Source organism: Microplitis mediator, chromosome 8 (assembly GCF_029852145.1).
Source record: "Microplitis mediator isolate UGA2020A chromosome 8, iyMicMedi2.1, whole genome shotgun sequence".
In the NCBI taxonomy this organism is placed as follows: Eukaryota; Metazoa; Arthropoda; class Insecta; order Hymenoptera; family Braconidae; genus Microplitis; species Microplitis mediator.
The window spans coordinates 10,688,185-10,702,552 of record NC_079976.1 but is presented as its reverse complement, the minus strand read 5'-3'; the positions used below and the strand labels follow the sequence as shown (position 1 = coordinate 10,702,552).

Below are 14,368 nucleotides of genomic sequence, written 5' to 3'. Positions count from 1 at the left end.
TTGATATTATTGTTAAAAGATGCAACTGGTAACTTGATCGCTATTAGTAATTTTAATCATCCATAAAACTAAAAAAAAAATTTAATATATCTATATATTGATTATTGCCAGTGGCAAATTAGGTCAGTGTAATATAAAAAATTTCCAGCATACAATTCTCGATTCGGACATTATAAATCGAAGTTAAAGTTTTAATTATCGTGACAAAAAAATTTATTAAATATTTTTTCGATTGAAAATATTTTTAAATTGATGGCAAGTGAACATGTCTAAAATGAATTTTAAATTATGCGATGTCAAAATTCAGTGATGAGTATAAACTCGTTCAATTATAAACTATGATTGGCATCGGTCGAATGTCAGTACTTAACTGTACGGAAATATGACGTCAAGTTCAATGCAAACTGGGCACTAAATTTTGACTTGGCTTGTTTGCACAGTACTAAATATTTATAAAGACTCCGATAGATAATTTAAATATTTTAATATTTATAAAATAGCCCGGGGCAAACTAGTATATGCTTGTATATAACTTTATATTGTTTAATATATAGAAATTCAAATTATACATATGGAAATTCTTTAATTTTATTTAATTGGGGTATGTCTACTTCGTCAAGGGGAGGTGTGTTACACCTTATGCCATTTTAAACGATTTCTTTATGCTCTATTCATTTAATTCGCTGTAAAAATTAATTTAGCCAGAATCATATTAATTTTTATTGATATTTGTTCATATAACAATTTTGTTGAAATCTTGCGCAAATCTATTAGTGTTTCACTTATCTGTGTCTGTATATGACTGTGAATTCTGCTGCCGACATTGATGAAAAGTTTTAAATTGCAAATATTGTGCAAGACTTACAGGAAAACTTTGTTTTATGTTGTATCTAAAGAATCGTGGAAGCTAACACACGACTTGTTGATGAAATTACTCACGCATTTCTTGAGGAAAATGTGCCAGAAATTTAATAAAGATACTCACGCATGGCTTGTGCCAGATTTGCTCGACAAGCACTAATATGTGTCGTACGCCAAAGGAAGGGGTAAAGTGACGAAGATAATTATAAGGTGATTCTCGAGTAAATCTGGCGCAAGTCATGCGTGAGTATATAATTAAAATTTTTTTTTTAAATTACAGACAACTGATAAAAGATAAATTTTGCTGTTAAAAAATCCTGAATAATTATTTTAAATATCAATTTTTCCAAAAAATAATCTTATTGTAACTAATTATTGATCAATTTAAACTCGAGCTTTCAGATATTTTATATTATATTTTATTAAACTGCAATAAACCAACTAAATACTAAAAAATCTTCCATAATACCTCGGGTTTATCATAGTGTGGCTCATATATTATTTTTATCATATAATTATATTTTACCTATTCAATGAGTTAGTAAAAGTTTCATGTCACGAAATGGCGGCCGTGTTACATCCATGCAAATTTTTATGATGACTTTAGATACCCATATACATTTTATATCCCTCTTCATATCTATATATATAAATATAATTTAATATAAATATATAAATTCATATATATTTTATTTATTGTCCACCGATAGCAATATCTCGTCAAAATGGCTGAATCATAACGTTTTAATTAACACCATATATAATATGACTTTATGCGAGCGCATGAATTAAATTCAAATCGGTACATAACCTATTTATGAGCGTCTATAATTAAATTTGCATTTAAAAAATAAAATAATCCATAGCAAACAATTAAATCTGATTCACTCAAACTAATAAAATTCATTTTCTGATATCCGTAACAAGTAAAATACCATTACAATTTATTGAATAATGCAAAATCAGATAATTTATAGCCTAGCAGCAGTCAACTACGTAAATTATTGAACCAGCAGTTTAGGTAATTTTTTAAAAACTAAAATATAAAGCAAATTGTCAACAATTAATAATTAAAACTAATAGCGATCAAGTGAAAAAATTTTTAAATTTACATTAAACAATTACTTTCTTGCTCTTTGTCTAAACTTAGGTTTCAAATTTAAAAGCGTCACTCGAATGTAGAAAAAATATTTCTATAATTTAATGAAATTATCATGAGATTGCAAATATTTAATTGAATAAATCAATAGTTTAGTTAATTAAATATAGATTATATTTATGACCGAGTTTATTTATAAAGCAAATCGGTCGATTTACGATTTTAGGGCAAGAGAGTTAACGTTGATTGATTTGATTTTATTTGTTTATTTTTTTTTTTTTTTGTAAGATATAAATTAATAATTAAGTGACATGTAAGTAATATTAAGCAAGTGGTGAGTTTATTGAATGAATAATCACGGTTCACGGTAATATTTAACGTGACTATCGGAGTTTAGGTCAGTATTTGGAATCGACGAGAAAGCTCACCTCAATTACTCGACTTCAGTCAAGCAATCTGTGCTGGACGGCACGAGCAAGTGGTCCGCTAAAATCGCCATCACAGGTTTGTTGGGTGATAGGGTCATATTAATATATAAATCATATACATCCATGTATCCGTATCTATATATATGTACCTGTATATATTGAGGATACTACGATTAGATATTCCAATTAATCTAAATAAATTAATTCATAAATAAGCTTCCGCTCCAAGTAATGGAAGTATTTTGGCTGACCAGCTCTTGCTGTTACACGTGTAACAGTTTTATTGTGCTCATGTGTGTCTGTTTTATTTGTGTGTTGATTGGATGACTTTTATTTATCGATTTTTTTTTTATTTTTAAATAAACGAACAGGGAAGTTTTATTGGTATTTTAAGGGTGTGTAATTTTAACGAATAATTTTTAGAGCTCACGAATTTTGGAAATGAAATCTTTATAACTATTGCGTTTTTTTTTAACGGAATAAAAATCATATATGAATCATGTGGGTCATATATGGATCATATATGTTCATATATCCATACATGAGGTATATCTGCTCATATATGAATAATATGATAATTAGATAAATTAACCATTTATGCTCCAGAAAATTTCTTTCTTGTTTTTAAATATTTTAAAACAAAGTTACATAAAAAATGTATAGATTCAAATTTGTAGAAAATTTCATTTCCTATAAAATTGAACTCGTACACTTTTATCGTATCTCTAATAATATAATCAAAATGTAAAATTTTAAAATTTTGTAAAATCATTTTTTAAATTTAGAGTCTTAGACTTACAAACTTGAAGTCTGATCAAACTACACAGTTGAAAATTTTGTGTTCTTGTGTATAAAAATTCAATGCTTAAATATTTTGTGTCGAATTTTTGACACCATCAAGTGTAAATTTAACTAAAGTTGAATGTGTTATCTGATCTCAACAAGTTTTAAACTTGTATTATTGTTTGTGTAAGTATAGTGTGTTAAATTAACACAAAAAATTGAGTGGACCGTTTGGGACATGTGATTTGTGTTAAATTTAACACAATTTTTTCAACTGTGCATCAAAGATACTAAAAAAATGTATAAAAACAAATTTGTACAGAATTTCACTCCCTACAAAATTGTATTCACACACTTTTATCTTATCTTCAATAGATAAGTAAAAATTAAAAATTTCAATAATTCGCGCTCTAAAATTTACGTCACTCAATAAATTTTTTTGTGACAATATAAATTACACCCTTAAGTTATGATAAATTAAAAGAAAATGATAAAATAACAGTCATCCTTATATTTAAATGTCGCTACTTTATTATTAATTATTATTTATGTATTACCGCTGGAATAGATCCAATTGCGCCGATGATTATTTTCAGATCGCTGCAATGGCAACCCCTTTTAATAAGTGTTACTTTTTTTTTTTTAAATAATCGATGTTCTAGTGCTCGTTTTATTTGTTTTCTTTGTTTTTCTTTCGTTATAAATATGCTACCGATGTGTGTGAAATGTTTATTTATTCAATTTTTTTTTTTCAGTCTTGCCAATAACTCTATACACTAAAAACAACTTTCCAGACTTTATGAAAACTTTACCGTCTATTTGTACAGTAGATTTTTTTTTATTTTTCCATTACACTTTGCATAGTTATCGAGTGACCTAATAACAAATAACAAATAACAACAACATAAATAGTAATTCTGAAAAAAAGTCAATAATTAAATGGATTTAATAATTTGAATCTCGAGATATTAATTTGCATAGCGCTGACTTTAAGATTGATCGATTGGCAATAAAGTTATTGGGATTCGCTGGTCAAACTACCACCGAGTCAGCATTTATTCGAGTGTATTTAATAATAATAATAAAAATAATAATAATAATAATAATAATGAAGACGGTGATAAGTTTGGTTTATAACAAGACGAATAGTTTTGATCTCGTTATTTCAGGTTAGCTAACCCGAAGAAGAGACAATATCGCGATTTAATTTAACTCAGGTCACACGCTAAGGTGTCTATAGCTACAAGAATCGATAGAGACTGTTCGAGCTGAGCGACCAAGCGTCATTCATGCCCAGAAGCTAAACCAAATCTTCTCTAACCCAAGTAATCTCGGTGGACTAACCAATCTCTGTTGGAACCAAACTTGGCTATGGATTTTCATTCGATTTCACTACTACATAATATTCATCTTACAGACACTCTATTCATTCATTTCAAATCTATTTTAATTGAGTTATACAGTAATTTTTTTTTTAACAATTCGCTGGATTTTAGAAAAAAATGGGAACGGGCAAAATAAACTGGAAATTCTTTTAATATGAATTTTCTCATTATACTTTTTTAGTCTCAATCATACGAAAATAATAATTTTTTTTGAAATTTTTCCCCACTTTTTTTTATACTATTCTTGGAAATATTCCACTTCGAGTTGGAATCCTGGATAAATTATTAGTTACGTTAAAAATTAATGGAAATAAATTTCTAGAGAATTCAATTTTCTAAAAAAATGTAATCATAAATTTTTATCGTATCTCTAATAATCGAACTAGAATTTTTGATTAAAAATTTAAAATTGTTTGTTAAAGTCGCAATGTATAAACCGAGTACTGAAAATTCAAATTATAGTTAAAGAATCAAAGATACAATAAAAATGTATAGAAATAAATTTATAGAGCATCAAGTTTCCTAAAAATTTGTATTCATACATTTTTATCATATCTCCAATAATTTACTCACAATTTTAATTTAAAAATAAAAAATTTTTTATCAGAGTAAAATTTCATAAATTAAAAGATCAAGTATTTAAAACAAAAATTCTGGTTGAAATACCAGGGATACAGTAACAATGTATACGACCAAATTTATAGAGAATTACATTCCCTAAAAAAAAGTTATTATTAAATTTGAAGGTAAACTAAGTAGTTAACAAGTTATCTTGATTGAAATAACAAAAGTACAAGCTCGTGCATAAACTTCTCAAGTCTAATTAAAATTCATAACTATAAATAATACAAATGCGATAATATTTACGAGGATTTAATCAGTTTTGGCCAAGAGCCATCGTGTTAGATTAACTATAGACTAGTAAGCAACAAGTTTTCTTATTCTACCTATGCCAGTCTGACGGAACCGAGACTCACTACTTATTCTGTTTAATTCGCGACCCCTGCCACTATACAATACTATTACTATAACTATTACTACAACTACAACTACAACTACTACACACTACATAACACTATCAACTACTAGCGCAATGTTAATTCACCAATAGGTTAACAGGTGGTCCGTCACGTTTGTACTAAAATATTATAAACTGATAGTGTCAGGTGATAAATTCATTTTATAATTTATTTCTCAAGCAACTCTCTTTCTCTTTCTCTCTCTCTCTCTCTCTTTTTTTCTCTTTTACTTTAAAACATTAAATCACCCGCGAAAAAAATAATCTTAAAATTTTCAGTCTCCAGTAAACTAATAAATTAACTAAAATGTTATCTGGGTTAAAAATTAAAAAATTCGGTGTACTCGTGCCGTTGAATTGAAGATCAAGAGTTGAAAAGAAGAGTCAAAAAATAAAAATGAAATGGAAAATAATTTTAATTACAGAAAAATAATATTACAAAGGGTTTTAACCAACGTCGTTATTGTTGATGACGAGGTCATTGTATTATTTTCAGCACGACCTTTTCAGTCGACCCGGATACACACATTGACAGCCTAGAGCAGGCGGAGATGATCGTCCTCGAGGGTACCAGCAAGTGGTCGTGCAAGATCGCCATCACAGGTAGCCCATAAAAAACAATTACACTTACACATTTACATCACACATAAGTCAACTCATCACCTAATTTACCTAATAATTAAAAAAAAAAATATATATATATAAATAATAAAGGTGTGCCAGTAATTTGAACTGATTAAAAATTCAAATTATTCGTTAGATGTGAGTTGATAATTAAATATTTGAAATTCATATCGAATAACCGAATAAAAAACATACAAGTGATTCAAATTTGAATCGAATAATTGAAAAATCTAAGACATACCTTCTAAAAATAAATTAGTGGAATTCACTGCGAATCAGCGGATAGTCACTATTTCTACAGCTATAAGTATACCACTAATTCAACCAGTGAAATACTTATAGCTGGTTCCCAGTGAATATTCACTAATTCGAAGTGAATTTCACTGATTCATTTTTAGAGAGTACGAATTTTTCTGACTAATTTCCTTCGATTTGAATAATTTGACTTTTACTTGAATAATTTGAAAGCCAATCGAATAAATACTAATTTTATAAATAATTCGAAAATTTTTAAATAATTTGAATAATTCGAATTTAAAACGAATTATTTGAATTTGAACGGAATTATCGAAATTTGAATCGAATAATACGAGTTCGATTTCAATCATTCAGAAATTTACGAATAATTTCAATTCTAATCAAATAACTGAAAAACTCATAAGTAATTAAAACATTTACTCATAATTCAAATTCGAATTGAAGTATTCGAAAATTTGAATTTTAAATCCAATACTACTTGCACACTTCAAATAGATAAAATAAAATATAAAAAAATAAATAATTTTCCTCGAATCATCAATCGATGCAATGTAATGACACACGCATTTTTTATTACAAAGCTTTTTATAACTAAAATAAATAAATAAATAATAAATAAATAACAGTACGTACGTGTTAAAAAGGCAGTTGGTAATAGTAATAGTAGGTAAAAGTTGAATAATAAATAAAAACAACAAAGAGTATTTTCTTTCCTTGGTCTCATTTGTTCGTATAGTACACCCGTAAATCGATAGTTTAATGTACGGCAGGTGCAGCGCCATCCCTGACCTCACTACATCTCTTCTTATGATTCTTCCTTGGGTTAAAGGTTTAATTTAACCCTTAACTTAGTCTTCTTACTCTCATATTATATTGATCTTAATTTATTTTATTAGAATCTGTTAATTATAAGTTAGAGCTTTCGATCTTATCGTAAGATTTTAGGTAAAGTAAAAAAAAAAAAGTAAATTAGTTTTTTTTAGATTTAGGTTGAATGTTCGGTGAGTTAATAGGATAAAATAGTAGTTTTGGTGGATGATAAAAAATAGTGGGATCAATAAACACGAAAGGAAGCTGGTAGTTGACGGCTGACAAAGTAGATGAGGAGAAAAGGAAGCTAAGGGGTTGAGCCAGCGTTTAAATTACCAGTTAAATTTATCAAACCCGTCTCCAAGCTATTATGGAGTTCTTTTCTTTTCTTTTTTTTTTCTTTTATTATTTTTATTCTGGCTCTAGCTAAAGAACTCGTTTTTTCTACGTTACTTTTTTTTCAATAACGGATATTACGTATTCATATTTGATAAGTGAATTTTAGCGAGCTGACTTTGTAATTATTTATTAATTATTCATTTTCTTAGTTGGAAAAAATTTATATTAAAAATTTACTTTTATATATCGTTTTTAATTTTATAACTCCATCTTAAGACAATTAATTTATTCGTTCAATTTATAATTTTACATGTTCTTTAAATTTTTATTTTTTGTATAAAAACTTTTTTACATAATTTTTATAAATAATTATTAATCTATCATACGGCAAAAAAACATTAATTACTTAGTTTAAATTAATGATTATTTGTATTTAGTTTTGAAATTCAATATTCTAGTAAAATATTATTTTTCGGAAAAAAAAGGAATATTTTTAGCCACCTTACGGCGGTTAATTTATTCATACAATTTATAATTTTTCTCGCTCTTAATATTATTATTTTTAATCATTAATTCCTAAAAATCGTTTTCTTTTTTGAATTTTCTAATATTTAGTCATCCGTCTTACGGAAATAAATAAATTGTTAATTCAATTTTTATTCATTATTACTTTAACTTATTTTTTAAACTAATCACTTCAATAAAATGTTATTTCTCCAGTTTAAAAAAAATTTGAAATATTTTTAGCCCTTTATCTTAGGCAATGATTTATCTATTCAATTACATTTTTACTTTACAATTTCATTCTTATTTTAAAAATTAATATTTTTAATAAGAATTTATTTCTTCAAAAATTATTTCCTCAGTACATTTTTAATAACTCGTCATCCATCATACGGCAAACGATAAATATAATCAATTTTTATCAACAATTTTTATTTTTAAAACAAATTTCATTTTTTGGTTACAATTCTCTCTAAATCTGAAACAGGAACTATTCATTGTTTCACAGCTATAAGCATACCAAGTGGTATACTTATAACTGTGAAATAAGATAAATGCCCCAATACCGGAACGACGAAGGATATACGACTGATTTTTATCGTTTTAAAAATATTAAAATAGATTAGAAAACCAAAATAATTTATTACATCATATAGAATAGACATTTACCTATTCAAAAATAATCAAATTAGTTCATTTTTCTCAAATTTAATATGAAAAAAAAAATGTTTTCTATGACACTCAAAAGACCCAATACCGGAACGCTGAAATAGCCTTGTCCCAATACCGGAATTCGGTTGTCCTAATACCGGAACAGTAAATAAAATGAGATATTTTTTGCACTAACGTGCATTTATCCATAATGAAAATATTAACAATTATTACATAATATTAATGTATCTAAAATTTTTAAATGATTAAATATTTAATGAAAAATATATATTTTGAACTGAAGAATAGAAACAAAATAAATCATTTGAGGATATACTAAAAAAATAATTTATAAAAAAAAAAAATATTTTTTTTATGATTTAAATCAGGGTTTATCTATATTTAATGCATTTTTTATAACAATCATACTTACTGCATTAAATATTAGGCCTCCAGTAATAATTAATATTGCACTTGATTTAGGCAATCAGTAAAACTCACCATTAATATCTATCGATAACATTAATATGACTGACTATTCCGGTACTGAGCACGGGTTCATTTTAGTCTACCAATAGACGAACAGTAGAATTAATATAATAATACTATTTTTTTATCATTCATGCAATATAAGTGCTATCTTAGCGCACGCTCTTTTGTTCGCCAAATAGCTTTTTGCTCATTCAACTGTTTCCGCGACATTTTTGTGGGTTATACGATTATCTGCCTGCGACAAGTAAATTTGAGTGCGACAAGTAAATTTACTTCTAGTCGCATGCAGATTATCGTATAACCCACAAAAATGTCGCGGCAACAGTTGAATCAGCAAAAAGCTACTTGGGGAACAAAACAGCGAGCACTAAAATAGTACTCATATCGCATTAATAATCCTCTTCTAAAAAGTTGATGGCCGGATGTCGTATCGTTTCACGTCACTTCTGTGACTATTTTATTCGCTTGTCGATTGGTCGACTGAGATAGTGGCGGGATTTTTGAAAGAATGAAGGCGAGCGAAGCGAGCATGTTGTGTCTAGTCCTCTTCTAAAAAGTTGATGACCGGATGTCGTATCGTTTTACGTCACTTCTGCGACTATTTTATTCGGTTGTCGATTGGTCGACCGAGATAATGGCGGGATTTCTGAAAGAATGAAGGCGAGCGAAGCGAGCGTGTTATGTCTCGTAAATATAAAAAAAGTATGTTCAATTCGTGCGGTGTTGTCGATTACCCACACGAGCGAATGAGCGCACTCACTTTGGCCGTGCGCTCAACTTTGCTCTGGTGGGCAATCGACAACTTGCCGCACTAGTTGTACAATATACTATTTTTTTCTTATTTCGGATATATTCTAAAATCTATTTTATATTCTATTTTGTAACTAAAAGATGAAGTTTTTAAATAAAGAAAGTTTCATTTAATTTTCATCGCGTACGAATTAAAATATAATATAATGATTATCAAATCATTCCGGTATTGGGTAGTATATACACTATTTTTCAGTGGTTTTCATTGTTTCAGGTTTAGAGAGTGAAATAAAATTTTTTTCACCTTCAATCTTATATCAGAAACTTATCAACTCAATTTCAATAAACTTATTAATATTTTAATTTTTAAAATGAACATTCTTAATAAAAATTCATAATAAAAAAAAAACATAAAATTGGGTATCCATCTTACGGTAACAAAATATTTTTCAAATTTAAATCAATTAATTTTCTTGTATTCAAAATAAACTTTGTCGATAAAAATTAGTTGTTTTCACTAGAGAAAAAAATCACTTTTAATCTAACTCTTGAAAATTATTCCATCTTACGGGAAAAATATCGATTCTAATATTTTTCTATTACATATTGCAAAAACAAACACTTGAAAAGAAAATTAACTTCTCAACAAGTAAACAAACTTTCACACTAAGTGATAATTAATTTTCCTGTTAAAATATTCGTCGAAAAGTTTCCATCAGTGAAATTTCTAAAGTTTAGAATACAGCTGGTAAAAAAAAAAGAAAAGGTGAAATAAAAAGAGAGAAATACGATAGCCACAGAACGGAAGAGGGTAACAGTTGGCGTTTCTTTCCGCCCCAGTAATCAAATCTCTTGATTCACTTCCGATTAATATATATATATTTTGAAGAAAATCCGCAAAGTAAGCCAAGTGATTTTTATTCTAGCTTCAATAAAAAATGATAAAAAAAAATAAAATCCAGCAAAGTTGCACTCGAATAAATTAATAAAACTTGAAATTTTATAAATATTAAATTAACTGACAGGTATTAGATCCATAAATTAATTATTTATGGACCTAGGATAACTGAATCAATCACAGTGACTGGCAAACATCAATCTGCGAACAAATACGCGTATGATTATTCCTGAAATCAATGATGATGTTAAACAGTTTGGGTGCTGGTATCGTGGCCACATTGTCCTCACAAACTGGAGATAGTTTCTCGCTTGACTCCACTTCTCAATCATAAACATACGAATACACATTACCGTTTACATATCAATTAACGTTATAGACATTTATATTTATATATATATATATATATATATATATATATATATATATATACTATCTATACCACACAACATTATATTAATTAATAAATCATCCAGGCATCGAGCCAGATAACCAGGGCTTCAGGAGACCAGGAAACATATCTAAGGCTTTATTAATTTAATATTTAATATTTATTGTCATTTATAATCGTAATAAATGCATGTTAATGTTTTTTTTTACTCACAATCATAAGCACGCGTTGCACAATAAATTTTTTTTTCATCAGAGTATCAATTTATCAATTTTAAAATTACTTATAATTGTGGGAAATTTATTTATATTAATTTAATTTTTTTATCCAACTTACGATAACCAATTGATCAGTTAACTAATTTCAGTCTAAACATTTTAAGACCAATGCGTTGCAGAAAAATTAGAAACTTTACACAGTTAGAAATTATGTGTATTTGTGTTAAAAAATTATTTGGTTAATTTTTTTGTGCTGATTTTCAACACAGGAATCTGTTAATTCAACACAAACCGTTTGTCTTGTTTTACTTCAACTGATATTTTATGTTAAATAATTAGAAAATCTAGAATGTAACATATTTCTTGTGTTATTCGAAAATTAACATAAAATTTGTTTTGTTTAACTAAACACTCCCGCGCGTTTCTTCATTACTATAATCGAGCAAAGCATTGTAGCAGCATTGTCTGCAAGGAAACTTGAATTATTATAATTGATTTACAATTAAATATAATCATAGATAACTTGAATCTTTTTATAATCAGGTTCAATGATTGTTTTATTCTCATTTTACGGGAGGATAATTCATAGCTCCATTTTTTAGAAAAATCACAAAAAATCGAACTTATTGTTTGCTAAATTGAAATTAGTTGTACTATGGTTAGATCAGTATACTTGAGTCGGATCGGTTATGTCCTTATATTTATTAGTTAATTCTAACACGAAAAATCTGTTAAATTTCCACAAATTTTCTATCAATATAACAGATTATATGTGTTAAAGATCAACACAAACACAATCTGTTGAATTAACACAAAAATTTGTGTAGACCGTTGGCAACACACAATTTGTGTTGAATTTAACACAAAATTTCTAACTGTGTATTAATTTCCTATTCACCTCACGGCAAAATACAATTATTTTATTTTGATCACTAATAAATTTTCTTTATGCGTGTTCAGTTAAAGTCTATTTTTTCTTTAAAAACAAATTATTCCGAAAATTTACTGTCCATTTTACGGCATTTTTTTTTTTTTTTTTCAAATATTTTATTCTAATTTAAACCCACACTAATTTAAAAAAATCATTCTCTTTCCCTTCTTTACAAAAATTTTATCATTCATCTGACGACAATACAAAAAAAAATAAAATTAAACAAAACTAAAAAAATATTTATTAAAATTGATAAATAATACTAATAATCTATAAAATAAATTTAATAAATCACGCCGCGCTTTGTGCACGCTTAATGAATAAATATCGTCCTTAAAATTTTTCTATATAAATGTGTGTGTCGTTTTTATAATTATAATAATAATAATACCATTAATCATCTTAATAAGCATGTTTGTGGTAAAAAATACCCAAGTATTCCCTATATAAATTATAAAAATTAATTCACTGATTATATTATTATACCTGCATAGAATAATTATAAAAAATCAAATTAATTTAATTTAATAAATAAAAATGTGTAAAGTAGACAAAGACACTGAGTCAGAGGTCTGAACCAGAGTTAAAGTAGACACTAAAACTTTATAGTCAGCATTATTACAGTTGTTGTGACTCGATTAGTGTTTTGAAACAGGCATTAGGAGGCACGAGAAAGGGGTTTGAAGCCTCTGCCCTTAGTGCATCTAGTCAGCTAATTCAAATGACCGACCACGGACTTTTTAACTTAACTATCATATCCTATCCCATCCGTGAACCAGCAACGCAGTAACCAGTAACCTGGATAAAGGATAAAGGAATATATGCACCAAGACTAGCACTATATTACAGTTTCACAACTCCCATTTACCAACGAGACGACAACTCATTTCCATCTGACTCTCTCGCTCGCGGTTACTACTTTACTCTACTCTAACAACTGTTCCCATAACATAACTTGAACTTTCTACGTAATTTATTTAAACAATATGGTTGATAGTGACGTTGGTCCTTCGAGCCAGTATAAAAATGTAGAAATAGAAATATTCCATTGTCAAGATTTATTTTAAACAAAATAACTGATAATGATTTACTTCTTAGGGCGAGTATAAAAAGTGCAGGAATAAAAATATCCCATTATCAATATTTAAGTAAGAAATCAGGCAATTAAGTAACCAATTAACGTTATATAATTAATTGAGCAATTATTTTTTAGTTATCTGCGCGCAAGGACTTATTGCCAAAGACAAAAGCGGTACTTCAGATCCCTACGTAACAGTTCAAGTAGGCAAAGTTAAGAAACGTACAAGAACAATAACTCAAGAATTAAATCCTGTTTGGCATGAAAAGTTTTACTTGTACGTATAATTACTTCTCTGGCTCTCCAATACTCAGTAATTGTATAAATTATTTTTTTTTTTTTATTAATCTTATTTCTAGCGAATGCCATAACTCGTCAGATCGCATAAAAGTCAGAGTGTGGGATGAAGACAATGATTTAAAATCAAAATTACGTCAAAAACTTACACGTGAGAGCGATGACTTTCTCGGGCAGACAATCATCGAAGTACGAACACTCAGTGGTGAGATGGACGTGTGGTATAACTTAGAAAAACGTACCGACAAAAGTGCCGTTTCCGGTGCAATAAGACTGCACATTAGTGTTGAAATAAAAGGAGAAGAAAAAGTTGCGCCATATCATGTCCAATACACTTGTCTCCATGAAAATTTATTCCACAGTTTGTGTGAAGAAAATGGCGGTATGGTTAAATTGCCTCAAGCTAAAGGTGATGACGCATGGAAAGTATACTTTGACCCTCCTGGTGAAGAATTAGTCGACGAATTTGCGATGCGTTACGGAATTGAAAGCATTTATCAAGCTATGACGTCAGTATTTTTAATTAATCATTAATTACTGATGACAAATAGTT

General features: G+C 27.9%; 1 protein-coding gene across 13 annotated transcripts in view; it reads left to right on the top strand.

The window, feature by feature from the left end:
• The window catches only part of LOC130673438 (protein unc-13 homolog B-like), a 167,007-nt gene that overhangs the window by 132,072 nt on the left and 20,567 nt on the right, over positions 1 to 14,368 (top strand). For 10 of the 13 annotated variants that reach the window (XM_057478453.1, XM_057478454.1, XM_057478452.1 and 7 more), the window contains 3 exons: positions 6,071 to 6,177; positions 13,654 to 13,795; positions 13,878 to 14,324. In XM_057478453.1, the coding sequence (XP_057334436.1) occupies positions 6,071 to 6,177; positions 13,654 to 13,795; positions 13,878 to 14,324 (696 nt within the window). Of the gene's footprint in view, positions 1 to 2,357; positions 2,465 to 6,070; positions 6,178 to 13,653; positions 13,796 to 13,877; positions 14,325 to 14,368 lie in introns of all 13 variants that reach the window. The other 3 variants (XM_057478450.1, XM_057478447.1, XM_057478443.1) reach the window with 1 other exon arrangement.